This window comes from Anastrepha obliqua, chromosome 4 (genome assembly GCF_027943255.1).
Source record: "Anastrepha obliqua isolate idAnaObli1 chromosome 4, idAnaObli1_1.0, whole genome shotgun sequence".
Taxonomy (NCBI): domain Eukaryota; kingdom Metazoa; phylum Arthropoda; class Insecta; order Diptera; family Tephritidae; genus Anastrepha; species Anastrepha obliqua.
The window spans coordinates 25,012,856-25,039,840 of NC_072895.1; the positions used below are offsets into that span (position 1 = coordinate 25,012,856).

A 26,985-nucleotide genomic window follows, 5' to 3' on the forward strand; every position below is an offset into this window, starting at 1 on the left:
TGCCCGGTTATACAGTAAATCCGGATCGTTCCGGTAACTTAGAACGGACTGTCGGCGCAACGATGGAAATGTTAACATTAATTTTACTTCAATATCAGCTGTTTATGGTTACGGCATGACTGATCGACAAATGAGGTAATGTTGCGGCTATGGTTGTAGTTACGGCTACGACTCCACTAATTGCAGCGTAACGAGAGGGCGAAGATTTTAAGAATTTAATATTTAGGGTTGAGGCCTAAAATAATAGTTACCTTGAATTTACAAATTGGAACGGTGCGCGAATTCTCAAATTTAATGAAAAAATGTTTACTAACAATTATTAAATGAAAAATATATTTCCGTTGCCGATATAAGTTATGGTGCTCACACTCACCACCAACGTAAACGTACGCCCGTATTAGCTGACTCGATGAATTACATGAGAGCCCCATGTAAATGAATTCTCATCACCGTTCAGTTCCTTAGTATGGTAGATCGTTGCTTCATCGTGTCAGCTGATACGGGCGTACGGGTGTCATTGCATTTATCGGTACGCTTATTATAGCTACAAGAATTGAAAATGCCTTGAAAATTCCCAAAAGACGCAAATTTGTAAAATAAGTAAATTATTCTTTCATTTATAAATTCATACACATGCATACATAGTATTTCTATTTTCATATATTAATGTGTATATATTATGTTAAACTCTTAAGCGATAATAATCCTTAACTACTAAACTTAAAAAATCCAAGTTAGGTTGAAGTAGACGCCATCGGCAATAATTCCACCGCTTCATATTCTTGTTTCAAGTATAATGATGTTTTTGTATAGTTAGTGAATTAAATTCAATGAAGATTTACAACTGAAATCAAATTAGAAACTTTATATAAACACTGGTTGTGCAAAAAATATTATATTTATGGGCTTATGTAATTACCTATTTCGAACCATAGCATTTCAAGTAGTGTAAGGACGTGTGTGTGGCTATTCCTGTAACTAGCACAAAATTCTTCAAAACATATAACTTTCTAAAAACTAAATTTATCATTTTTCGAAGTTATTTTCCAAACATATATTAAATCCAATACATCACTTGTAAATGTAACACAGCAGGGATAAGTTTTAAATTTATGTTATTATTTTGGTGAAATGTATTTAACTTCAGGTTGTTTAAAGAGTAATTTAAATTATGTTGATGTTTTTAAATACGAAACAAAAATTAATTGCATATTCTCTGGGTTTTCGCCTCACGGCACTAACTGCAAGTAAACCTCATCCCTATATTATATATGGGTACATATGATGACTATTCGAAAATCTTCTGTACACAATCTAATATTTGTTGTGTTGTGCCAGTAATTGCATGTCCGTCAGATATTTGATGATGTGCACCTTTGCTTCAGCCTTTTGTCTTACACCCAATGTGTTAAGCATGTCAGTGACTACCATTCCAAATGATTGATCCTCGGCGCTAACCGCTTGTGACATCGAGTTTTGGAAAATCTTTATTGTATTTATCATATTGTCGTGATTCTCCTCCTCGGTGCGCTCACGTTTCAACGGCGGTTCATAGAAGTATGGTTTTTGTTCTTTACCGGCGGCGGCTAACTGAGTATCGCCTGTAACTGCAATTTCTAAACGTGAACTTGAGTATATAGTGTGATACAAAACAATAATCGAATTCAAAATAAATATTTTCAAACTAAAAGCAAATAGCGATGTTCGAAAGATTTTCAAGATTTTCGAAATCCAGTTGGACATTGGAGTGGTGTGCAAAAGTCCATCGCTCACACTTGCTTACAGTTAAATTGTGTTGTTACAAATAAACACAAAGTATAGAAACATATTTGTTCAACTCACCATGCGGATGGGCGAGTGCTTGAGCCGATGTTGTGGCGCTGCCGTTAAATGGCTGTGCAAATATATCCACTACAGCTTGTTGCTGCGGCTGTTGTTGCTGTTGATTTGGGTCAACTTGTGTCACTTGATTAGTATTCTGCTGCACAGTATTACATTTTCCCAGGAGCGATTCCCTATATTGTCTACAAAATGGCAACAGTTTAACTTTTGTTCCATAGAGAAGTGATAAATATATTGGCACGTAGGTAAAAAAACATTTCAGGTAAACCGAATTTTTAGTTTAAAATAAGTTTCTAAAATTTTGTCAATCATAGAATGCTAATACATTTTAAGTTGACTATAACTGGCATAAAACACAATTATAATCGTTAAAACCTTTTTTTGTTTAATTCTCTATAATTACGGGCCATTTAGTTTACCTTATAGAATCCACTAAAAACTGCATTTGTTTGAAGTAACGCCAACGTGATTCCTGACACAACTTCATTTCCCGTGCAAATTTGTCACGCAAACTCTTCCAACGTTTCGTGCATTTTTGTTCTAAAATTACAAATAAGTTCAAAGTAAATGTATGTGGTAATATAAGCAATAAAAGAGTGTTAACAGTGTCAACATAAACAGATTATGCAAAAAATATCGTCCTAAATTATTTGTTAAGAACCTCCACTAGTGCCTAAAGAAACTTGCCTTAACTTTGTTTACATCCCATTTAAAGTGACGAATACGACCCAAAAACAGAGGCTGATTATAATCAATCTTGTTCAATGATACCGTGCTATGTAAACAAACGTGATGAACGTTGGGGAAATGAAACCAGCAAAAACGGGAAAACATTGTGCTACTGCGAAATAGAAAACGGCGACTGAACCAGAGCAGAGAACGTTTATTAATTTTATTATTATAATTATTAACGTTCTCTGGTTGCTTATATAGTATAGCAAGTAACAACAAAAAACCAACCAGCTATTTAGAAAAGACAACCGAATGAAATTGAGACGAGGTAAACTGCAAAACGTCGCCACCGCGCCACCACGTACACACAATTGTCGCTGCCACTGTCTGTCTTTACAGTGCTGCTGCTTTGTAGTTTACGATTACTACCCTCTTCAACTGCTTGATTGACGTTGGCAAACGTCGCTGTTGTAGTCGTTGCTACACATATGTATGCCGCACTGCGCATACACTCGGGTATATAGCTGTCTCTTCACCACTTGAGTGTTAATATACCAGAGCTCGAGCGGAAGCGTGTCACACTTGAAGCGCAAAAAGCAAGTAAGCAAGCGACTCAACAACAAAGTACAGCAAACGCAAGCAGTCAGCAACGACATCGGCTCCTACGAAATGTGAATGCCGTCAACGTTGACGGTCGCGGCTGCGGGGTGAAGGAGAATGACTATGACTACGCAACAACAGCGACGTCCCGATCGCAGCTGCCTCCGCCCGCGCCTCTGTCGTCAATAACCTACAAAAACAACAGCCGTAAGCCGAAGCCCAGGCATACGGCCAACCAGCCCGCACACAGTGTGATAGTATGGTGCTCCTATTTTAATTTTAACTCATCGCCATACTGGCCCCACAGACAATTTGTGCTGCTTGCTGTGCTGTAGCGGTTTCGATTGCTGCCGCTGCCTTTTTCTTCACAATGTACCCTCCTTCTCCTATCGTCTGCTGCGTACTTGCTGTTGGCACCAATCACACACACACACACTAATACGCGATCCAGACATCGAACCCCCGTCTACTTTTTTATGGATATCAACGTTTCTACCATTTTACATTTCAATTGACACTTGATTTTCATTTTAATTTTGACGTTGGCTTGGTTTTTCCTACCGTTTCCATATTTTTTACTTTTATTATGGCTACCACTGTGATGCGCAATATTACCGCCGCCGCGGTTATTAGATATGTATGTACACAGTACGTCCCCAGTACTTACCAGGCACTCCAAGTGACTCCGCGATCTGCTTCCAGGTTTGCGCTTTCCTTACAAAATGTTTGTAGTTATAGTGTGAGCGGTCGTATATGACCGGATTCATTTTCACGGCCTCAATAAGGTTCAAATCGAATGCTTGCTCCAAATTGGTATCCAATTTATCCATTCCTGCGCTATTTTTATTTTCGTGTAAATTGAAGATTTATAGGTTTACCGCTTAATTGCACCTGCACGTTTATTACGCTGCTTCTGCCCACCGAGACGTCCACAGAACTCCGCCAACGACTTTTGCTCTGAGATTACGCACAAAATCTCTAATTTCTATTGCAGTCAACAGTCGCTGCTTGCAGTGAAATTTTTTCCAATTGAAGCAGAGGAACTTTTTTTTCAATTCTAGGTAGTAGATATTTGCTATTTGTGTAACTACCCGACAAGACAAACTGCGAAGCGACGCAAATGCAAAGCATACGACTCCAACGACGACTGCGGACAGAGATAGACGATGGCGAAGGCGATGGCCGAAAAGCCAGCGAAAACTTCGACATAGTAATTTGTCGCAGCGCTGTGGCAGAGATGCCACACAAAAGATGTGTATATCCGCACATTTTAATTGTAATGGCTTCTTTGAATAAAAAAATGTTATTTTAATAAAAACATCGACTCATAAAAAGTAAAATCGAGTTGAAATAAATAAATTTTGATTAGCATTATTTACAATACATAATCACGTTATGTGCTTTAATGTTCCCTTTTTTCGATTAGTAGATTTTTTTCATGGTTGGCAATGCGATTGTTTGTTTTGTTTGTGAAGTGGGCTGTTCAATAAATTTTTGCTTTAGTTACTTTGCCCATAGTTCAATAAGTAAAAAAAATATGTTCCCTGGAAATTAACCGGAAGTCCAAGGTATGTAATTACTTAATTACGAGAATCATTTACACAGCCATTGGAAAAATGAAGGAAAATAAGATCCATTGAAAAGTGAAAGTTTGTCAATTCAACGCTTTACTAATTAATATAATTAATATAAACTTGAAAAATAACGTCAGTGGTGTCTTTGTAGTGAAGAATCCTTATACAAAAATCATTCTTCCTAAATTGGCTGATGCTGAAGCCATCTGATTTCTTCTGAAGAATGCAGCTGACGTCAAATTCACATGTTAAAATGCGACTCTGCTGACTTCGACGCCTAAGTTCAAGTTGTTGTTGTGGCAGCTCACAAAACTACCTAGAGCGGTGGATACACGAATACATGAATTTTATCTAGTTTACGATTAGAGAACGGAAGAGGGATGGTAGATAAGTAGGCTTAAGCGGGTATGTGAATAGGTGGTCAGTGTCGTGCGGACAATCAATCCTTTAATTGCACTATGGACACGAACATTTCTTGACCGCAGAGCCACCACCTGCTGATATATTCTACAGTGTTAATCTCCTCTTATAACATACTTACTATATGTATGTACATTCACAGACTGGTCCTTTTTACTAAATATCAAGAACCAATGTCTTAAGAATAAAAAAGCTGAAAATATTCTAATATATTTACAACTTTATCAAAAAAAATTTATGAATTTAATTTAGTTGTTGCTATTGTTGTTGTACTAGCATAGCCATCCATTACATATGTATGTACATACATACTACATATACGGCGAATGCTGCTGCAGTGACAGCCCTTGGCTCGATATATGTACAATAGGGGGGGTCGATTTAAAAATCGCTCATTGCTCTGTGAACATCGTATTCTAGGGATCACAATAAGAAACTTTGCCGAAGGAACCATACCTCTCAAACGAATTCTGATGTCCCCCAATTTGGGTCGAACGAAAAATCCCACTTTGACCCATTTAGAGTGTTCCAATCGAGTCCAAATGTATGACCGACCCCCACTAACTTTGGACGGCCGATCCACCCATGCCAGTAGCACACTGCCTGGAACTCCCCTGGGGGGATACAATCATTTCAAAATATCCCTATTTTTGGCCTTTACATGAGAAAAGAAACTAAAAAGTTCGACCCAAATTGGGGGACATCAGAATTCGTTTGAGAGGTATGGTTCCTTCGGCAAAGTTTCTTATTTTGATCCCTAGAATATGATTTTCACAGAGCAATGGGCGATTTTTTTGCCTCCCCACAAATCGACCCGGCCTAATGTACAAAGATCCGAGTTGTTCCGGCAACATAGAATCGACTACCATGAGAACGCAGATAATTTAGTAGATTCTGGCAGGGATTTTTTGATGCTATTAAAGTATTAATTTATTTAATTAGTTTTAATACAATAATAATAACATTTTTAAATATTCTTTTTTTAATCAGAAATAACGATTATATTTTAATGGCAGCCGGTTCTACGTAATGGCTCAGGTTTTTCCCGACCAAGGGCTGCCGCCCCAGTAAACTAACCCTGTCTAGTGAACCGTTTATCATTATATTTTAATAGAAACGAAAATGATAATATTGCCACTTAAATTTTCTAGATTCTTACTCAAGAATAGTAATATTTTCTTTTTAACCGGATAATATTAAGAAAATTAACATACAGCTATGGTCATGTAAATAGCACATTTAGACTTTGAAAGCAAAGAGTTGAATATGTTTTTAAATAATTATTTTTTATTGGAGGAAAAAAGCAACTTAAACAATAAAAACCTGATTTACTTCCACTTTAAAACAAAAAAATGGTCAAAAAGAATTTCAGTTCTGATTTAATTTACGAGAACGTTGATAAATCACGAAACCTGGAAAAATAAATAGCACATACTAAAAATTTCAAAATATGTAAAAGCAAAAATAGTAAACAAATCAGATAGTTAAGTAATAATATTGTTTTACCAGATTAGTATTTTGTACTATATCCACCGTTTTTGATTACTTTTTCTAGTCGTCGCTCCATGCTTTCTACAAGCTTGTGGCACCTTTCCTTTGGAATCGAGTACCAAGCCTTCTTAACTGCGGCCCACAAATCATCAAAATTTTTAAAATTTTTGTTAGCGATTTTGACGTTGTCATTCCACAAATTTTCTATTGGATTGAGATCTGGGCTCTGCGCCGCCCAATCCAGTACATTAATTTTTTCTATTCTGAGCCATTGCTTCACTGTCTTTGCAGTATGCTTTGGATCATTGTCCTGCATAAATGTCCAATTTAATGGCACAAACTCAAACACAAATGGCTCCATTTTATTCTGGAGTATATCCAGATACTAAAATCTATCCATTTTACCAACCACGCGAACAATCGGCCCAACACCATGCCAGGAAAAAGCTCCGAAAACCATGATGCTATCGCCGCCGTGTTTAAGGGGTTACATGAGTTTCGTCGGGTAAAAAAATGCCTATTTTCAATATTTTTTTTCTATGTAAAAATTATTTATTTAATTCAAACTTTTTTCTGTCTCATAGGTACATATTTAAGGAATAATTTCTGAAATTTTCAAATAAAAAAAAAATGAAAACTCTTCCATTGTGACGTCATTTCCGGTGACCCCTCGAAAAAAAGGTGCGTCCGCGTTGTCGGTATAACTCCTGACAGGATCATCGAAAATGAAAAAACAAAAATAAGTGTTTTAGTTAAGACCATAAACTCGTGCTTGAACGAAGGAAAGAAAAATAAAGTAAAAATTGGAATTTTGGCAGACATTTTACCAAAAAATTGAAAATTTCGGTCAAATTAGCTTGACATTTTTTTTTCTTCAAATAGTTGTAATTGAAAAAAAAAAACAAAAATTCTTCGTCCAGCATGAGTAAATTGTATCTCGAACAACTGTGTAAAATTTCATCAAGATCGGTTGAGTAGTTTTGACAACCGACTTTGAAAACACGGTTCCGAGAAAAACGCGTTTAAAGTTTTGAGTAACAATAAAAGTGGCTTGGAGCGCACACCTTCCAAAGGCTGTATCTCCGAAACTACAATATTATTCGGATCGATTTGAAAATTTAGGATATTATTCTTGAGATGTTGTAGAAATTGGAAAGGCAAAAAAAAAAAAAAACTAAATCGATTTTTTGAACCCACGAAACCCATGTAACCCCTTAATCGTCTTTTTTGTGCACCTAGGATTTAGCGCTTGACTTTTGGATGACGTACAATAGTTTTCCCATCTGGTGCCATCCTATTTATTTTGGTTGCATCGGTCCAAAGTACGTTTTTCCAAAACTGAATAGATTTGTCTTTGTGGGCTTTTGCAAAGGCAAGTCGGTGTTTGATATGTCTTTTTGAGAGGAGTGATTTTTTTGCGGCCAAACAGCTGGGCTCGTTTAGTCACCTTCCTACAAGCTTTTGGACACCTGTACACCAGATTCTTAGTTTATTTCAAGCATTATTTGCCGTGCCGACTTAAAAGGATCTGCTTTGCTCTTGCGTATTATAGCTCTATCCACATTAGCTTTAGCTTTTCGCGGCTGTAGTTTTCTTTCCTTTTTTTTTTGTTTGGATAGGATAAATCTTTCTTAACTAAATTAAGAGCATTATTAACCATTTTCCGAGAGCATATCATCATTTCAGCTATTTCTGCATAGCTTTTTCCGTTTTGACTCGTACGCTATATAAGAGCTCTTTTCTCCGGCGTGCACTGTTTTCCACGTCTCATTTTTAGTAATTATTTTAAAATTTTATTCAAGAAACAAAAAATTATACTAAAAACAAATTTATTTGAGCAAAGCAGAGTTCGTACCAAACACTTAACTTAGCATATAAGGTTCACATTTGTGCTATTTATCTGTCGATGGCTGTATGTTGAAAAAGATTGTATGGATCAAATTTTAACTTATTAACATAACGATTTCTAATTGTTTACTTTGTATATTTCAGGTTTCATTGGCTGCATTCGTTGACGTCAAATTGTATAAATAAATAGCATCTGCTTAAAGACTTTATCTCAATACAAAAGTTCAAATTTTTCAAATGCAAATTAAGCAGCTAACGTGAAAGGAAAACTCTAGCATTCCCAAAAAATTAAAAATATTATGCATAAGTACGTAGGCAAAACTTTCTGAGAGTGAATAGTAAACAGCACACAACTGTATGCAGCATCGTTGAGCATCATTCAAGCTTAAGTGCTAAAATGGCAGGCATAAAAAAGATCTTACTAATTAGCGGGAAAAGAAAGTCGGGAAAAGATTACCTTTCTGGCACACTTCAGAATTCATTCAGTGATCGTAGTCAAATAATTCATATTTCAGCACCCATAAAGGCTGAGTGGGCAAAACGACTTAATCTTAACTTGAAAGAATTGTTGAGCGATGGCCCATACAAGGAAAAATATCGGAAAGATATGATCGAATGGAGTGATTCGGTGCGTGCCAAAGACTATGGCTACTTCTGTCGAGCGGCAATGTTGGATGCGAATGCTGAAATCATAATCGTTAGCGACATACGCCGCAAGTCGGATATTAAATACTTCCGTGAGACTTACGGCCCACTTGTATTTACTATACGTATTAATGCCAAGGACGAAATACGTACCGAACGGGGTTGGATTTTCACAAGTGGTATCGACGATGTTGTATCCGAATGTGATTTAGACGATTATCAGCAATGGGATCTTGTCTTGGAGAACAATTGTGTGTCAGATGGCGAGACGTGCATCAAAGATATACGAACGACATTTGCACTCTAATATGAATACAAGGTGGCGCAAAATTAGTCACCCTATCGAAAGATTTATAATTTTTGTAAATAAAGGGTTTTTCAATAAGGGCGGGTAGATGATGAAATGGAATAAAATGGCGTTTGCTGTGTGGCACGTAGCACCGTCCTGCTGGAACCACATGTCGTCTAGGTCCATATGGTTCAATATGGGCCATAAGAAACTGGAAGGGCCACCACGTCTACCGAAAAATGGGCGCAATGCGCGCAACGTTTGCGTTAATGAACACTCATTTTGATACTAAAGTTTTATCATTTGAACGTGCTCTTCAATAGTGTAACTTGCCATGATGATTTGGCATAAACAACTAAATAATAAACAAAAGATTTGACAGATGTCACCAAAACAAAATGGCTGCCACAGTGCGCCAAAATCGACCCGCACCAATTGAAAAACCCTTTAGTTGCGTGTACGTCAAACATATTATATGTGACACTTGTAAAATAGACAAACGGACAAGCATTAGAAGGCGTAAAGGGCAAAATAACGGTTTTCATCACTCAAAAATATTTAATTTTTTATTAAAGTTTTGAAAAAAAAAATAGATGATTAAGCTTGTGCCACCTTGTACTAGAGCAATTAAGCAATACTATAGCAGTAAGTGTTTTTCAAAGGTAAAACTGTGGTAAAAATCTCAATAAAAACTGTAGTGTAGAATAGTGTTTAGAATAAAATGCACACGTGTTACATATATACATACATATACATATATATATACATATACATATATATATACATATAACTGTACTGTCAAAGCAAGCAGAAAAAGTCGAGTTATGGCTCATAAATTTTTAAAGACTTGCGACATTCATGCAGCTCAATAAAGTGGTGTTAGTCAAGAAAAGGTTAAAAAAAATTGTTTATTTCTATAAGATATTCTCTCTTTCTCTCTTGCTTTATATGCATATACCAGGTGTATACTTATGAAATGAGACTTTTTTTTCAATTTCAATTTCAATTATGAAATGAGACTTTTTTTCAATTAACAAAAAATTGTTACAAATTTAATCTTCAAACTAATAGCCATCGCTAGCGACACATTTTTTCCATCTCTCAGGCAATTTTGTGGATGCCGCGCCAAAAAAATTGACCGTCTTTGGCCGCAAAACAATCATCGAGCCATTTTTTGGCTTCTTCGTGAGAATTGAAGCGCTGCTCGGAAAGTGTGTGGCCCATCGATGCAAACAAATGATAATCGGAAGGCGCCAAGTCTGGTGAGTGAGCCGCATGCACCAGCGGTTCCCAATCGTACGTCTCCACCAACTCCCAGGTCGCTCTTGTTCGATGTGGTGGTGCATTGTCATCAAGAAAAATTACTATGTAACGCCGATCGGCATATTCTGGGCGTTTTCGGTGTATAGCGCTGTTCAAATCGGCCAATTGTCGTTTGTAGCGTGCACCGTCAAATGTTTTACCTGGTTTTAATAGCTCGTACCAAATCATACCACGCTGACCCCAGAAAACACACAGCATTGCCTTGCGGCCGAAGCGATTTGGTTTGGCCCTTGTTTTTGGCTGGTGGCCGGGCGGACCATACGATCGTTTACGGTTGGGATTGGAGAAATACACCCATTTTTCATCACCCGTGACAATTTGATGCAAAAAAGACTTCCTTTTGAACCGGGAGAGCAGCATTTCACAAGTGGTCTCACGATGTCCGCAAATCGTAGTTTGAAGGCACGAAATTCGACATTTTTAAGAGCGACAAAAATGCATTGTTGTATGAAACGTAACAAACAATGAACTGAATATTGTTGACAGACAGACGAAAAAACAAGACATTTGGGGAGATTTAAAAATACTCCTAGCAACATCTTTGGACTAACAGCTGAAAGTCTCACTTCATAGGTATACACCTGATAATATATTGTATATATTTGGAGCTTACATTTCTTGTCTTTCAACGGTAGATGGTTTATTATGTGCAGCTTCTCACGGCAGAAATGCAGTCGAACATACTGTCACAGTTGTAAACAACCGGAGGAAAAGGAAACAATATTCCTCTGTGTATTCACTGCCCTATGGAAGGGCAGAATGTTAACCCTGGGCAAACCGCTGTTCGAGAGTCTTGAACAACTGTCTGGCTTAAATGTCAACAACCCAATAAGGTTCTTAAACCGCACAGACTGGTTATAGTCACGCCATAAATAACTGGTAAACAAGTTGGTAACGAGGATGTGGCAACAAAATCGTGCGGAAGCGCTAGTTGAATTCTGGATGAATCACCACTCTAACCAACCAACAGTCGGAGGTTTGGTATTGCGTGCCGAGAGGCGACCGCTATTAGAAAAAAACTTTTTCATTTGGTGTTTCCTGCCCAGGCACTATCGAATGTTAGTCACGCACCAACCCATTCGTCTACAGCGGACCGAACTTACCATCGAATTAACTTTTAACTAACTTAAAATAACTAAAATCGTTTTAGGTTTTTCTCGTTATTTCTATTATGTCGTATGTTGGGCAAATCATTAAGAGTCCGTCAATGCTAACACAGCCTCTAGAACTCGTATGTACCTATATTTAGTCAATAGGTAACTAAAACATATAATTCGGTAAAAAAACATATAATTCGCTTTACAAACGTTTCACACGGTCTGTGGTACCGAAGCTCCAGTAAGTGGTGCACTTCAAATCAATATTTAATGAAGTCATGGAACCCAAAAGCGTTTCCTACATTCGCGTTGACATATTGTAAACTGAGCTGGTACTAACTGAGTCATACTGAAGTACTATGCGAATCTATACGAATACTAGCATTCAACAAATAAGTCAACTTCCGCTGATATCAGTTTATGCAAATCGGAATGAATGTAAATATTTATTTACATGAATTTCAACAATAAACTATTTACATAAACAAATATGCGCAAGAGTCAGTTAAAATACTGGCTACTAATAATAGGTCACGAATCGTTCACAACGCCTGGGAGCTAATTTAGCATAAATATATTTTGGAAATCCTATGATATATTAAGGCGTCTCGGTGGACTAGCATTTTCAAAAAATCTTTGCTTTTTTTTTGATATTTCAAAAGTATAGATTTTTAAGAATATACTGTCAAATTTTTGGAATAATATTGCCGTTTTAGCAGGTAGAGTCAGATTCGTCACGCGGCAGCATCAATGGTCGCATTCATTTTCATCATTCACAGCCTTACAACGCGGGGTGCGTAAAAGCTTCCTTCACAAAACTCCACCAAAGTGTTCTATTGCTTGCTTTTCCTTCGTAGTTGCGAATTCCCATTGCTGTGAGATTACTTCCTACGGCGTCTATCCATCGGTTTCTCGGTCTTCCCTTCGCCTTCGCACCAATTATCTTTCCAGTCATGGCTTTCCTTACAGCGGATTCAGCAGGCATACGGAGCATGTGACCTAGCCACCGCATACGCTGCGCCTTTACACTATAAACTCAATTATCTCTAAACTACTCTTTTCGGCCTTATGTTGTGAAAAAAAAAAACAAAAAACTATTCAACCTAATCAAGGCGCATTCATTAAAGGTGATAGCACTACACCAACAACAATGTTCTGTACGTTTGATTGTCAAAGCAAAGTTTTGGGAAACTAAAAAACAATTAATGAGTTCGCCTTGTTTCATTCTGAGCTGACAATCACATGCACACGGCGAAAGAAAAAAAAAAACAAATCAGCTGATTTACCAACACCACCTTCAATAGATTTGCCTTGAACCGAACGTCTGAAATTTTAATATGTTGGCTGTCGCCCGTACTAGAGTCATATTATTATAATTGTTTCGTTTTTTTTTTATTAAAAAAACTTAAAAAAAAAACCAATGTTTAGAGTGCCAAATTCGAACCGCGCCATTTTGTCTATTTTTTTTTATTCTAGTACGGGACACAGCTACAGTCATACTGATAAATAATTTTTTTGGTTTTTGTGTTTCAGATAAATAGAAGAGCCATCCAGGTCCAATTTCTCGGGAGGATCAACTTAAGCGGCATTTTCAAAACTATTAAAATAAAAAAATTAATATTAAAAATAACTTAATATTAAAAAAAACTCGATTTTTTTAAACAATTAATTGTCGGTTTTTTTCTCGAAAATCTGAAAATTATTTCCTCAGGCCGCCACATTGTTAAATTTGAGAAAAAAGCTTCGATCAGGCACAAGATTATCTATTAAGGGGCACACCTAGTGTGACAGCCTAAAAAAAAAAAACTAGTAAATCAATCGTTTTAAAATTTGGGGGTATATTTATACATGTTTTGAGAATATACAGTAAAATTTTTGGAATAATATATTAAATATTTTTGATATGACACGCGATCTCCGGCGGCGCCAAAAAAAAAAGGTCCTCCACTGCTGGTGATTGCAGATTTACAGAGTGATTGCAGCCTTCTCCGTTGATAAAACCTAAAAAAAAATTCTCGTTAAACGAAAACATATTGTCTGTACGATGACCCTCGGGCGAACAAAAAAATCAAAAATTGACAAAATGGCGGCATGTTGAAAAAAATTTTAGTATGTTATTTTTAAAGGTATAACCTATGGAAATATGAAAACAATCGATTTTTTGAAAATTTCGCACTAGGTGCGCCCCTTAATAAAACTAATTTCTCTTGTCCGATTGATTTTAGATGAATCTCCAAGTTACTTCTGGAGAAACGGGCTCTACACATACAACGATAACTCTTACAATTATTAATTTAGCTAAAGTCAAGTCGAAACATGATGTATTAATGCTATGTTTTTATTTTTGAAAAATAAAACAAATGACTAGCAAAAAAAAATTATTGAAAATTATAACTTTTTCGCGCCTCTGACTACCACTAACACCTTAAGTGCAATTTCTTCGGTTCTTTTTTATATTTTAATAATTTGTGTTGAGAATTTGAGACATGTATCTGATGTTTTAATGTTGTGCACTCAGCAGCCTACTCACCGCTCACGCCAGATGGGTTTGTAACTTGTAAAATTTTAATTTGTTTTTTAAATAATTTAATATTAAATTTTTTTTTAAATAATTTAATATTCAAATTTTAATTTTTTTTTTTAAATAATATAAGATTAAAATTAAAATTTTTGTTTTTTTTTTAATAATTTAATATTAAAATTAATTTTTTTTTTTAAATTATTTAATATTAATTTTTTTTTTCATATTTGTATGTAAAAGAAGTTAAATAAAAAGCCTAAAAATTGTAAATATTGTATTTCATTTTTTTTTTTTGTAAACAAAATTCCTGAAAATACCCTAAATTTTCGATCTTTAGACCAGTAGTGCAAAGCGTCGTAGAATGCGCATAGGAACAAAAGAAATTTATTTAAAATTCTAAAAGGTCCAGCAGTCTTTATTATTTAATATACAGTATTGAAACGTAGAGACTTGTTTAAGTGCTTAAAATATTGCATGCATCATATTTGCTGTGGTGATAAATTCTGTGCGTCTTATTCAAACAGAGAGCCCTCAATTTTTCTGTCACCTTTTACGGTAAATGCTTTTAAGCTTAGAATTTCATATATTGGAATTCTAATTTAGGTAGCAGATGATAAAACATAGATTATCATTTTATTATGCTATATTTACATTTAAAACATTATGGAATCTTTATAACTAATATTATACATATAGCAGTTACATGTTTTCACAAAACTGCCATTAAAACATATAAACAGAATTCAATTATAATATATTAGCACATTAACGTAAATCCTTAAAAATGCAAGACACAACAGCATAGTTTAGTTCGTCATACATAATTATACTTTGTAGTTGTAGTCATTTCAGTAAAATAAAATGTGAGCCATATGAAGACGGTATCGTTACTTGTAAAATACATATAAATGTACATATATAGAATATTAAATTATGCCTATGTTGACAAAGTTCTACTCTATACGTGTACGGCGCACACCGCGACCCCTAATTAATTCTTTAACCACTTGGCGCGATACTATAATCATAGCCAATATATCAGCGCAAATAAGCATATTGAAAACGTTCTCCCAGCCGCTCTGTGACACCAAACCGGCAATAAATGGACCAACGGCCGCACCTAGAAATTAAAAAACAAAAAACAAAATCATTAGCAATAATATAGTAGTCGGTTTTATAAATTAAGACTATAAGCTACCTATTGATCCAGTACCATCGATAATCGCCGTCACTGTGGCGAGAGCTTTAGCATTGTGCGACAAAGATTGATGTTGTCCTAACTCGGCACTAACAAAAGTTGTAATGAGCGCATATGGCCCATTTACCATAAAACCAGCCAGCAAAAGTAAAATATAGTTGACGACTAAAGATATGCCACCAAAATGCACATACAAAAACATCTAAAAATATAGAAAACGCGATTATTTCAAGACCAGAGTTTTATGCGGCCAAACACATCGCCATAATTTAGAAATGTATGCAAGACTTGCTTCCATAAAAAATGTGTTTAACTTCTAAAATAACTACTTTAGCTGTTGAAAAGCAACGAGATAATGCGATTTTTTTTTTTTTTGGAAATTTTCGAAAGTATGATAACTTTTTGTATAATATTTAGGTAATTACCAGTGGCGCGGCACAAACTAACAAAACAAGGCAAGTTGTAGCTGGCATTCCTGTATAATCGGATACAGTTCCCGCTGCGATTGCACCAAAAATGCCACCAATATCGAACAGCGTGGAGACATCTGCAGCAACGCTGGGACTTAAGGTAGCTGGTTAAAAAAATATGCGATTATAAGTGATTGTGTATGTGGGTACAATGCAACTAAAACTACAACAGCATTGCTACTTACTGGAAGACTGTATATAGAGTGGCAGCCAATAGAGGAATGTGTAACTGACGAGCTTGGCAAAGAACAAACACAATGAGAACTCCACAACGCCGGGAATAGCTAGCGCCTGCAGTAAGCCAACTGCATTGCGTTCGCTTCGTGTATTTGTTTGTGATCTGCTGCGTGTCAACATTGGGGTACGCTCAGATGCACGATGATTTATCTCCTATAATTGAAGCAAATTCGTGAGAAAGTGTTTGCAAGAAATAGTACAAATATGTACTTAGTAAATAAGTGTTCTCAGATTAGTTTTATTGTTATTGTTGAATATTAAATAAGAAGTCTAAATAGTCTTACATACAGTCTGTGTCAGAAAAATGGAACCGCGTTCCCACGACAGTCGGTTCTACGTAACCGGAACGACCCGGATTTATATGCGGCCAAGGACTGTCACTTCAGCAGCATTCCTCGTATATGCACGGGGAATGTTTATGCTGATACAACAACAACAACCGCGATTAGTCAGGCCATTCCAAAATGTGATGCAATTTGCTTGTTTTGTTGTTTCTTAATGTGTTTTTCTGAGAGCAGTGGTCTTGATGATGTGGGACGGTAGGATATGTCCGCCTCCTTCAGTCGACGTTCGATGGTGTTGATATTCACATCTATTCCCTTTTTAGCAAGAACTGATCGCGCTTGGCGTAGTCACAAAGAAGGGTCCCGCTTAAAAAATTGAACGATCACTTTATCCTGCTTTTTTGTCGTCATTCAATTCAAGCCGCGCTGAGGTCATCAACATTTTTGTACATCTTATACCGCTGATTCCACATCACAACAAACTTTTTTGATTTTTTAATCACTTTTGCAGCCGCGGCGTAGGATAATTTCGGCCCTTTCGAATGCGTGCATAAAAATACCGTCCCGAAACGCTTCGCGGACTTCTCACTCACTTTTGTTTGCTTGCGTTTACGGGAAAGTGTCGAACGACACTAACCTGACTTAGCTGTAGCGTCGTAGCCCTTGAGTGGGACTATTACGTAGCAAAAAGCAGAACGAAATATACCTTGAAGTTACAAAAAAAAAAAACCGGTTCTTTTCTTCTGACACAGAGTGTAGACATAAACCAAGCATGCACTTACTGTATAATCGTCTTCATAGCCATGAATGCCAATGTTCTGCGATGGAAAAATGCGGTAATTGAAAAAAAACAAAAATAAAATGTTTTCAAAACTCTGAGTAAATTTATTATACAATGAAATGATTCAAGACTATACATACTTAGTCCTGCCATAAGTTCTGTTACAAGTTAAGTCCATTGTAGGTATGAAATTATAATACTTGTTTTAATTCAGTTAGTTTTATTTAATCATGAAAATAAAAAAGTAAAAAAAAAAATTATTTTCATTCGAAAAAGGCTTTCCATGGCTGCGGCTATGAAGCCAGGAATATTGTTTTTCAGCCACTACTGGGTGTTTTTTGCCTTGTGGGCTGGAGCTAAATCTTGCTTGAAGATCCAACGCTCTCCATTGAAGAGAGTATTGCTCAACGGCTTCCCCACGCCTTCTAAGACATCCTCTTGGTACACTTTTGTCCCGGTCTTAACCTCTTTTGCGCAGAAACGAAGGGATGTAACGCCTTTACCAGACACTCTTCACCGAACCATTACGGAGGCTGGATGGTGGCTACTCTGAACCCTAAGAACTACGTTGTTGTTGTAGCAGCAAAAACATTCTCCATACATGTACGGGGAGCACTGCTGGAGTGACAGTCCTTGGTCGCATATAAATTCGGGTCGTTTCGGTAACGTAGAACGGACTGTCGGGGGGAACGCTTGGATCAACGTCTTTTGTTTATTAAAAACTTTTTCAACAATGAACATTTTCTGATCTATGAAAAAAATATTTTCATGGCCGTTGACCGCGTGCCACCGAAGAAGCTGCTTGCATCTGTCAAGGTAATTTTGTTCAAGCGCGTTGCCAAAAGATGACCGGTTGAGTGACGGAAGGTTTTCATGTGGAAATCATCTCTAATTCGTCTTGACATGGATCTGGTCGATACATTAATTTCCTTCTTTTTCTGTCTGTCACTTCAGATGTTTGCGAAAAACGATTGATCGTGCGGTAAACAAACATTCTCGAAATATAAAGTTTCTTCAGCAATTCGTAAATCTCACTTGCACTTTTCCCACACTTTTGCAATGCAATCACTGCAATGCGATTTTCCTTAGCAACCCACTCCAATGTTAACAAGCGAAATGTCACGAAACTGAGTACAATACGAACAAAAGCAAAAATAACGGAACTTTTTTCTGCGAATTTGATCTCGCCGTATGCGTTGTACTATTTGTCACAGAATTTATGGCAAGTCTAAATATTTAATCAAATTACAAGCACAAAATTTAAGACATAGAATGGTAGACTAAAAATGTTCAATACTGTTAGGTATTTATTGTAGATGGGTTTGACGGCTTATACTGGGTTGACCATATTCGACGGACCCGACGGATTTCGATGACTCTTTGGGCCCATTCCAGTCGACGAGGCTTGTCCGTAGGCAATAATCTTTGCGTCAATTGAATTTTATACGGGAATAAATGCAAATCAATGCGGATAATTCGTTGTAAAGTGGTCCGAGCAATGCCCAACTGCTGAGAACGGCGATTTTGGGATGCCCTTGGCGACGTCTCAACACTGGCCCGTACAAGAGCAATATTCTCATCCCATCGCCTTGGTCGGTTTTGATTTGGCCTCTTTGGATTAGAAACAGCATCACCAGCCGAAACCTTTCGTACAAACGTTTAATGTGGTTCTTAGAAGGCGCACTTTTCACATTATTTCATTTTTTGTACACACGTTGAGTTTTCACAATTGACTTCTTTTGTTGAATGTAAATTTCAACTATTTGAGAGCGCTCGCGTGGCGTGTACTGTTCCATGGTAAAAATCTGCTTGGACTGACGCTTCCAACGCGGTATTTCATTAAGCGATCTGACAAAGGATACAGGGTTGCCAGATGGGTCCGTCGAATATGGGCAACCCTGTAAATATTTAGCAGTGTTCATTTGAAAGCAATTTTATTAGAGTGACCCTGCCAAAACCGCCGGAACATGGTTTCATGTAATTTTCTTTAAAAAGTATGAGAACTAGATGAATGACAATATTACCGATATATTTGTGCATTTTGATAAAGACATACTTGCATATGCTTAAGAAAAGATTATTTCTAATGTCTATTTATCAAATGTTTTCTAAAAGGATTCTCAAATTGAATACGACGTTTGAACTTCACAGTTGAATCTCTTCAAAAAAATGGCTACGTTAAATCGGTAATAAAAATAAACGTAATAAAAAAAAAATAAGTTAGTAAAATTATTTCAAAGTGAAATGGAATGAAATTCACTTTATATGGAAGGATTCGGCGAGACGCGTACGGAAACAGTTAGTTGATATAGCACTCGAAAAGTGACAATGAGACCATCTTTTTTTACATAATAACGAACACTACTACTACAAGCTCACAAATTTATGCAGGGTGTCCTCTTTGATTTCGAGTTCAAAAAATACTGAGAACATATTTTTCAAGCATTAATTGCTGTATTACGGATATGGTTATAATGAAATGCGTATTTTTATAGCTGTTAGCACATTACTTTAAAACTTTAAAATATAAAATAGAGTAAAAAAGACTCACCGCATCATAATTTGCCACACCCGATCCACGTTCTTCATCTTCATGGCCACTGCTATGATGCACCGGTAAATGAGGACGTGTGGAAGCCAAACCAACAATTTCTGGATCATCGACAATAAATAAAAACATCACAAATCCCAAACCGGACATTATGGCGCCGGGCACGGCAAACGATAGCATCCAATTGCTCTCCACAAAATGGGCGGCTATCAAAGTGCCAAGTATGTTGCCCACCGAAGTGTGACTATTCCAAATGCCAAATATGAGACCACGCTTCGATCTGCCAAACCAACGAGCCATCAATGTGACTACACCTGGCCAGCCAGTTGTTTGTACAATGCCACCCAATACCTGAACAATAACAAAGTACCACATACTATGTATGTTCCAAGATTTGGCTGCGCCAAAAAGTAGTGTGAAGAGTCCAGAAAATAGCATGCCCAAGCTCAGATAGTAGCGCAGTGAAACCCGTTCGGCAACAATGCCGGACACAAACATGGAAATGGCATAGGTGACAAGAAATGCCGAATCAAGTGTGCCAAACAATGTGGACGCATCGGGCACATCTGTGAATTAAAAGAAATTAATTTTACAATTATTTGAAGTAACTAAGTCAGTAACTTCCACTTACCAAAAGGTGGATAGCCACAGTCATTGTCAGAGGTGTTGCTGGGATTTGTGCAGTTCTCATGTAATACTGATTTGACAACGGATATTGGTTTTCTGGACATATGATAAGCAGCATATGCCAGATATGTAAGGATAATGATAGATCCTTTGAAGCTGAAATATTTCATATTTTTTACGTATATAAATTCGAATTCTTTATTCAATTCAAATACTTACATAATATCCTTGCGCAATTGCAGGCGGGGACAGCACAATGAGCTTAGCTTTTGTGCAGCCAAGACTCCTAATGGAATATCGTACATATTAATAGCTTTACGATGGCGATAAGTGTGCATAAAAACTAGCCAATTCAGTAACTATCAGCGATCTTGCCTCTACAACCTGCGCAAAATAAAATAAATAAAGAAATGTATCACTCATATTCACACATACACACACAATCTGCTAATGCGGTAGACTTTAAGATTGCATAGTAGAAATGTACCGCCAACGGATGCTAAACACAAAATTATCTACGCACATTGTTATCGCTCTGAGTACAGTAAACTAAAACGGAAGCTGTTAATTCGCTGCCACGACATCTAGTAAAGTTCCTCGAAGCAAAGTTAAACACAAAAAATTGTGTGTCTATATTGGAACTGGCAATGACCACAAACAATTTATTAGAGAACAAAAACTAATTTAAACGTTTTCTTTATTGATCAAACTTATCCGAAAGCGATGTGTTAGTGCACAAAAATTGATTACACAAAGTCATGGGCGCGAATTTATAAGTCGTTTAAGCGTTTTTGGTGAAGTCGCCAATTTTAAGTAGTGTCTTCCTATCTTCCCTTTGTCTGAATAGAAAAACACCTGTTTTTTATTAAATACTTTTATATGATTCACCCACATGCCTTCGTAACAAATATGAATTAATGCTTCGTTGGCAAAAACAAAAAAAAAACAGCACCAAAAGTTTGTGTACATTTTACCATATGTTCTCTTTATTTGATCAGTTTTTGCCAGCAGTTAAACGGATATGTAATGTATACCTTAACTTCAGCTCTCAAGATACACTTAGAAAATCTCGATGCCGAAAATGCTGGTATCTTCTTAAGAATGTAAGCTCGTCACTTCATTTTCGATTTAAGTCAGATATCAACTATATAAAGAATAAATTAAATTTCAGCTGTACAGAAGATAACTTGGATGAAAACAAAGGCGAAAATGCCAGAGCTAAAAAACACTTGTGCAAAATTAATCGCATTGCCAACCATTCAAAATAATCCGATAGTTATTAGCACAATGCATTTCGTAGCTAGCGAGATTCAGTGTGCCTAATATCAAAGTGGAATAAGTAATTGACATACGCTTATTTGACAACATGGAAATAAACACTTTGTTTATTTGTGCACCTGAGGTATTGAAAGTCGCGCGCTTTAGAAATAAATATAAGTGACAAAGAGTCCATTCACTCTCAAGGTTAGAATTATTTCAACAATTGCTTGGCATTATTTCTAGTTTCGGTTTTGAATAATAACTATTTGCGTTTTAAAATTTAACTAATTTTCAAATTCAAGATTGAATTATTTCGATTAAAAAAACAAAGTTAATTCAATGTCAAACAAGCATATATGTAGATAAAAAAAATGAAGTGTCATATACTTATTTCACTTTGTTTAATATATTTTACTTAATAAATTTGCAAATCATAATAGTTATTAATTTATCAAAAAACATTGATTTCATTCATTGTTACGATTTTATTAAATTACTACAATGCTGAACTGTCTATTAAATGAAATTAGACAAAACATCTGATAACACCATGTGAACCGCTGCCCACACCGATTCTGTGGCATCTCTGCTACAGCGCTGCGCATTGAACAGCCGAAGTCGAGGTTTTCGCTGACTTCGGCTATCGCCATCGTCATCAGCATCGGCTATCTCTGTCCGCAGTAGTTTTTGATGTCGTTTGCGTCGCTTCGCAGTTTGTGATTTCGAGTGGTTACACAAACATCTTCTACAAGAGAAATATCTCTGCCTCTACATAAAAAAGAATCATTGTAGGCAGCGACTGCTGACTTCAATAGAAATTTGTGATTTTTTTGTGCGAAATCCAAGTGCAAAAATCGTTGGCGGAGTTCTGTGGGCGCCTATGTGGGCAGAAGCAGCACAGTAAACGTGCAAGTACAATTTAGCGGTAAAGACACCATCTGAAAATTTGTTTGCAAATAAACTGAAAAAAAGTGAAAATGGAAAAGTTGGATGCAAATTTGGAGACTCAGTTCGATCTTAATCTCATTGAGGCAGTGAAGCAAAACCCAGTTATATATGATCGTTCACATTATAATTACAAACATTTTGTTAGAAAGGCGCAAACCTGGAAGCAGATCGCAGAGCTGCTTGGAGTGCCAGGTAAGAGATTATACTACTTGTATACATGTACATGCAGAAACATTTACTCATATTGAAGATTTGAAGTTTTTTAAGTAGCGGAAGAAAACTTTAGATAGTAGTATGAAAACTTGGATAAAAATCCATTTATAAATTGAACAGATAATGGTGGGAAAAAGTTTAAGGTCTGCGGCTGAGAATTGTTCGTAACGTGCATCTGGTGTATGAAAACCATAGGCGAACACACAAAATATTTATGGATTCATAATGGCGATGGGTTAAAGTAAAAATAGGTGCCTTCGTATGCATATACACATGTATGTATGTATGTTTGTGTACATATGCACACATATTGTATTGTGATATCTGCTGTTATTGTTCGTTGTCGTAGAAGCAGTCGAAGGCAAACGCAACCGCAAGAGCCGTCGATGTCGTTTTCATTAATTTTTTCATTGGTGCCGATGTCGCCGTTGGTGACTGCTTGCGTTGCTGTACTTTATTGCTGAGTCGCACGCTTGCTGACTTTTTTTCGCTGCAGTGCAAAGCGCGCTTTGGCTATGGAGGCATGAACGTATTTGAGTGAATGAAACAACTATATGTGTGAGTTTTTGTGTAAAGCATGCCAGTGCAGTGCAGCCGATTTGTGGGGGCACTACAGAGCAGCACTGCGAACTCGTACGTGTACGCCGAGTGCGGCGTTGACGTTCAGCTGCTAATCGCGAACTCGGTTCTGTTCCGCAGTCAGACTAAAGTAACAAAACTTTGTTTTGTATGCAAGTAATGTACGTTGTTATTGTCAGCAGAGAACGTTTATTAATAAACAATTTCTTATTCCTACCAATAAGGTTACTCAATAAATTAACCTTCTCTGCTCTTGCTGGTAACTGAAGTTGAAAAAGATGTCGAAATTTGAGATGGTGAATTATTATTAAATCTGTTTTTTTTTGGCTTCGCTAGACAATGTTCTCGCCGAAATTCTAAATGTTCCTCCCAGTGACGCTTCTCCATATATCAATCTCTGCACATATTCTCTTCTTGTTTGTTTATATATTATTTAATTGCATAAATTGTTTCTTACAGAACAAAAATGTACGAAACGTTGGAAAAGTTTGCGCGACAAATTCGCACGTGAAATGAAATTGTGCCAAGAATCGCGATGGCGCTACTTCAAACAAATGCAGTTCTTAGTGGATTCAATTAGGTAAATTATATTTTTGATTTCTATTATCAATCATTACAAATTATTTTCTATGCAATGTCGTAGACAATATCGAGAATCTCTTTTGGGCAAATGTAATAACGTGCAACAGAACACCAACACGGTTACACAGGTTGATCCAAATCAACAGCAGCAACAACAACAACAACCTCAGCAGCAAACAGTTGTGGACGTATTTGCACAACCATTTAATGGCACCGCCTCAACATCAACACAAGCTCTTGCACATCCGCATGGTAGGTAACAGCTGAATCAAAGAAATTGTTTAAGAATTTTGAAACAACAAGGAACACTAGTTAGCATGCATTTAACAGCCGCTTGTTGTTCCAAATTTTATTATATGTAAACTAAACTTTTGTTACGCAACATACTTTACACTCAAGTTCACATTTAGAAATTACAGTTACAGGCGACACTCAGTTAGCCACCGCCGCAAAGGAACAAAAACCATACTTTTATGAACCAGCTCTGAAACGTGAACGCACCGAAGAAGACAATCACGATAACATGCTGAATACCATTAAAATATTTCAAAATTCAATGACGCAAGCAGTTAGCGCTGAGGATCAGTCGTTCGGTATGGTCGTCACTGACATGCTTAACACCCTAGGGGTACGACAAAAGGCCGAAGCCAAGGTACATATTATCAAGTACCTTACAGATATGCAGTTGTTGGCACAACATAATAAATATTAGATTAAGGAGCTTAGAGCGATAGATGATTTTAAAAGCTTGGTATGTGGCGCAGTGTTTTAAAGCTACAATTTAACTGAATCGAGTAGCCAACATTCCAACGGATCCCCTGCCAACGATGAGAATTTCAAAATGTACTTCCAAAAAGCAGCAACAAAACCAAATACTAATAAATTCGAGATAAAGTTAAAAAGGTGCCACCTAACAAAACTGGGGGGACAACATTTTATCGAAGAATTTCCTTTGGTCATTAAATGGTATAAACTTCTAAAATAATTGTAATGCTCTTGATATCAAAAGTGACAAGTGATTTGTACAAGAAAATACGGCTATTATCAGAGTTTTACCATTCGTAGAAGTAGATTCTTCTGTTAAGACATGTTTTTGGCATTTGTATGGAACACACTGAAATATTACGTACGTTAGTTGACACTAGTTGATCTGTTTGGAATCGAGATCGAGTGATGATAAATTTACACTAACGTAATTATAAGCAAAGAAAATAAATTAAAAATGTTATTTTAATAAAAAGTTTTGTTCATATTTAATTTTATATTAATGTATTACTGCTGGAAATCAAGGGGTTGCCATTCAAATGCTTAGAGGTTTATTGTCTGCTGTAATTTACTCAAATAAACCTTAATAAAAGGTAATAGATAAGTTGGTAAAACAGTACAAGTTTTATTTAACAACAAATTTATTTCCCTTGCGACAGCAAGTGTAGCCGTTTGAGTCCGGTGGGTTAATACAACTGATTATTCAATTCGATAACTGTGCCTAAATACCTGAATTCTTAATTCACTAACCAGTTGCTGCACATTATTGGTGGGAATAGAGTTTGGCCGGATGCGCGCTTGCTGATACTATACGGACACAAATCAAAATCGGCCCTTCATAGAATTTGATACTGTACGTCCCAGTTCATCGCTACCGTATTGGTACAACATAGCAGGCAACCACCTGTCATATGGAGAAAATGCGAAACACCGACATGGAAAAAATTAGCCACAGGAACGAAAACCGGCAATCTGAGAAGCTTTCTTCGTGACAATTATGCAGACATTCCCATGGCAGCCGGTTCTTCGTTACCCGAATGATTCGGGTTTTTCCCGACCAAGGGCCGCCGCCCCGTAAACTAGCCCTGTCTAGTGTAACGTACCAGTTCCATTAACGTTTCCACGACAGTCGGTTCTACGTTCCCGAAACGACCCGGATTTATATCCGGCCAAGGACTGTCACTCCAGCAGCATTCGCCGTATGTAAGTATGGGGAATGTTTATGCTGCTACAACAACAACAACAGTGTACCGTGCCCCACCCCTCTTCTATCGTCACACGGCATGTGAAGGCACCCCGCACAACACTAACCACCTTTTCATATGCCCCATCAAACCCACTCACCTCCCTCTGGACCCAACCTGTCAAAACAGCATGTGTCCTGGGCCTACCGTTAGATGAGATAGACGAAGACCGGTGATTACACTACTGTGACAGGGCAAAGTTACTGCTACAACAACAACAATTATGCAGGCCAGAATCGAAACAGGGCATTTATATCCATGACAGCATTCTTTTTGAAAATTAAGTGTTTTATTTATTTATTTATTTATTTATTTATTTAATTATACAAGGTTCCTCACAAGTCCAAAAAATTTCAAAGCACTCTAAAATTAATCGAAATCCCCGATTGGAAGTCATTCTTTCAAGCATTTCTACCTTCTGGAAATAATATAAAATCAAGTAGTTTGAGATTTACACAGTTTGACAAGGCGAACCATAATTTATAAAGTTATATAACAACAACTAAACCGTTTGAGGTGACTAATATCAACTTTTATTTATGTTTCCAATGTACAATAAATAATGCTTCCAGTTCTAGTAAGTTTTTATTAAAAGGAACTGGTTTTATTGTCAAAATTGTATCTCTATCAAAGTAATTATTTTCAAATTTGTAAAATCAAAGTTTATCTACAACAAATCGTCCCCTTAGTATAACAATAGCCTATGTGCTTATAGGCTATTATTTTTTTATTGAATTTTTGGATTCTCCATCGTCGATTTTATATGTGGTCAAAATTTTGTCAAATTCTAGTTCCACAAAGTGGGTCAAAACGTCAGTCAAAAAATAATAAATATTTACAAACATAACGAGATTTGAGTGAGAGCTACTTTCGACAAAAAGTTTGAAATTCATTTTCTCAAAACATCAAAAAATTTATAGGCTT

At 36.6% G+C, this 26,985-nt stretch overlaps 4 protein-coding genes across 8 annotated transcripts; 2 read left to right on the top strand and 2 right to left on the bottom strand.

The window, feature by feature from the left end:
- Nucleotides 1–588: 588 nt before the first annotated feature.
- LOC129244866 (transcription factor Adf-1) lies at nt 589–4,281 on the bottom strand. Of its 2 annotated transcripts, none has more exons than XM_054882757.1 (5): nt 3,782–4,281; nt 2,262–2,382; nt 1,843–2,024; nt 920–1,607; nt 589–844 (listed from the first exon to the last, which is right to left on the bottom strand). In XM_054882757.1, exons 1-4 carry the CDS (start codon nt 3,942–3,944, stop codon nt 1,315–1,317), a joined length of 759 nt encoding a protein of 252 aa, XP_054738732.1. In that variant the 5' UTR covers nt 3,945–4,281; the 3' UTR covers nt 589–844; nt 920–1,314. The 2 variants fall into 2 exon arrangements, with proteins under 2 accessions (XP_054738732.1, XP_054738731.1); XM_054882756.1 differs by having other exon boundaries at nt 920–1,616; nt 3,782–4,280.
- A 289-nt stretch (nt 4,282–4,570) lies between these two features.
- LOC129244867 (phosphomevalonate kinase) lies at nt 4,571–10,268 on the top strand. The gene is made up of 2 exons (XM_054882758.1): nt 4,571–4,682; nt 8,592–10,268. Exon 2 carries the CDS (start codon nt 8,845–8,847, stop codon nt 9,397–9,399), a length of 555 nt encoding a protein of 184 aa, XP_054738733.1. The 5' UTR covers nt 4,571–4,682; nt 8,592–8,844; the 3' UTR covers nt 9,400–10,268.
- Nucleotides 10,269–14,689: 4,421 nt separating this feature from the next.
- On the bottom strand, nt 14,690–21,690 carry LOC129244865 (glucose-6-phosphate exchanger SLC37A2). Of its 3 annotated transcripts, none has more exons than XM_054882753.1 (9): nt 21,505–21,690; nt 20,690–20,854; nt 20,475–20,626; nt 19,844–20,409; nt 17,294–17,329; nt 16,176–16,380; nt 15,946–16,094; nt 15,521–15,722; nt 14,690–15,442 (listed from the first exon to the last, which is right to left on the bottom strand). In XM_054882753.1, the coding sequence occupies exons 2-9, from the start codon at nt 20,806–20,808 to the stop codon at nt 15,276–15,278; spliced, it is 1,596 nt and encodes a 531-aa protein (XP_054738728.1). In that variant the 5' UTR covers nt 20,809–20,854; nt 21,505–21,690; the 3' UTR covers nt 14,690–15,275. The 3 variants fall into 3 exon arrangements, with proteins under 3 accessions (XP_054738728.1, XP_054738729.1, XP_054738730.1); XM_054882754.1 differs by lacking the exon at nt 21,505–21,690 and adding an exon at nt 20,994–21,338; XM_054882755.1 differs by lacking the exon at nt 17,294–17,329 and having other exon boundaries at nt 21,505–21,689.
- Nucleotides 21,691–22,263: 573 nt separating this feature from the next.
- On the top strand, nt 22,264–25,314 carry LOC129244868 (transcription factor Adf-1-like). 2 transcript variants are annotated; one of them, XM_054882760.1, is made up of 4 exons: nt 22,264–22,870; nt 23,930–24,050; nt 24,114–24,304; nt 24,472–25,314. In XM_054882760.1, exons 1-4 carry the CDS (start codon nt 22,708–22,710, stop codon nt 24,762–24,764), a joined length of 768 nt encoding a protein of 255 aa, XP_054738735.1. In that variant the 5' UTR covers nt 22,264–22,707; the 3' UTR covers nt 24,765–25,314. The 2 variants fall into 2 exon arrangements, with proteins under 2 accessions (XP_054738735.1, XP_054738734.1); XM_054882759.1 differs by having other exon boundaries at nt 22,271–22,870; nt 24,463–25,314.
- Nucleotides 25,315–26,985: the final 1,671 nt, after the last annotated feature.

Excerpts from the sequence above, each read along its gene's own strand:
- LOC129244866 (XM_054882756.1), bottom strand. The coding sequence starts at position 3,944 with ATGGATAAATTGGATACCAATTTGGAGCAAGCATTCGATTTGAACCTT. Across the intron at positions 2,383-3,781 it reads GGAGTCACTTGGAGTGCCTG|AACAAAAATGCACGAAACGT; the intron begins GTAAGTACTGGG and ends TTGTAATTTTAG. Across the intron at positions 2,025-2,261 it reads TTTTTAGTGGATTCTATAAG|ACAATATAGGGAATCGCTCC; the intron begins GTAAACTAAATG and ends GCCATTTTGTAG.
- LOC129244865 (XM_054882753.1), bottom strand. The coding sequence starts at position 20,808 with ATGCACACTTATCGCCATCGTAAAGCTATTAATATGTACGATATTCCA. Across the intron at positions 20,410-20,474 it reads CTGTGGCTATCCACCTTTTG|ATGTGCCCGATGCGTCCACA; the intron begins GTAAGTGGAAGT and ends TTTAATTCACAG. Across the intron at positions 16,381-17,293 it reads GCTATGAAGACGATTATACA|GAGATAAATCATCGTGCATC; the intron begins GTAAGTGCATGC and ends CTTCAATTATAG.
- LOC129244868 (XM_054882759.1), top strand. The coding sequence starts at position 22,708 with ATGGAAAAGTTGGATGCAAATTTGGAGACTCAGTTCGATCTTAATCTC. Across the intron at positions 24,051-24,113 it reads TTCTTAGTGGATTCAATTAG|ACAATATCGAGAATCTCTTT; the intron begins GTAAATTATATT and ends GCAATGTCGTAG. Across the intron at positions 24,305-24,462 it reads AGCTCTTGCACATCCGCATG|AAATTACAGTTACAGGCGAC; the intron begins GTAGGTAACAGC and ends GTTCACATTTAG.
- LOC129244867 (XM_054882758.1), top strand. The coding sequence starts at position 8,845 with ATGGCAGGCATAAAAAAGATCTTACTAATTAGCGGGAAAAGAAAGTCG.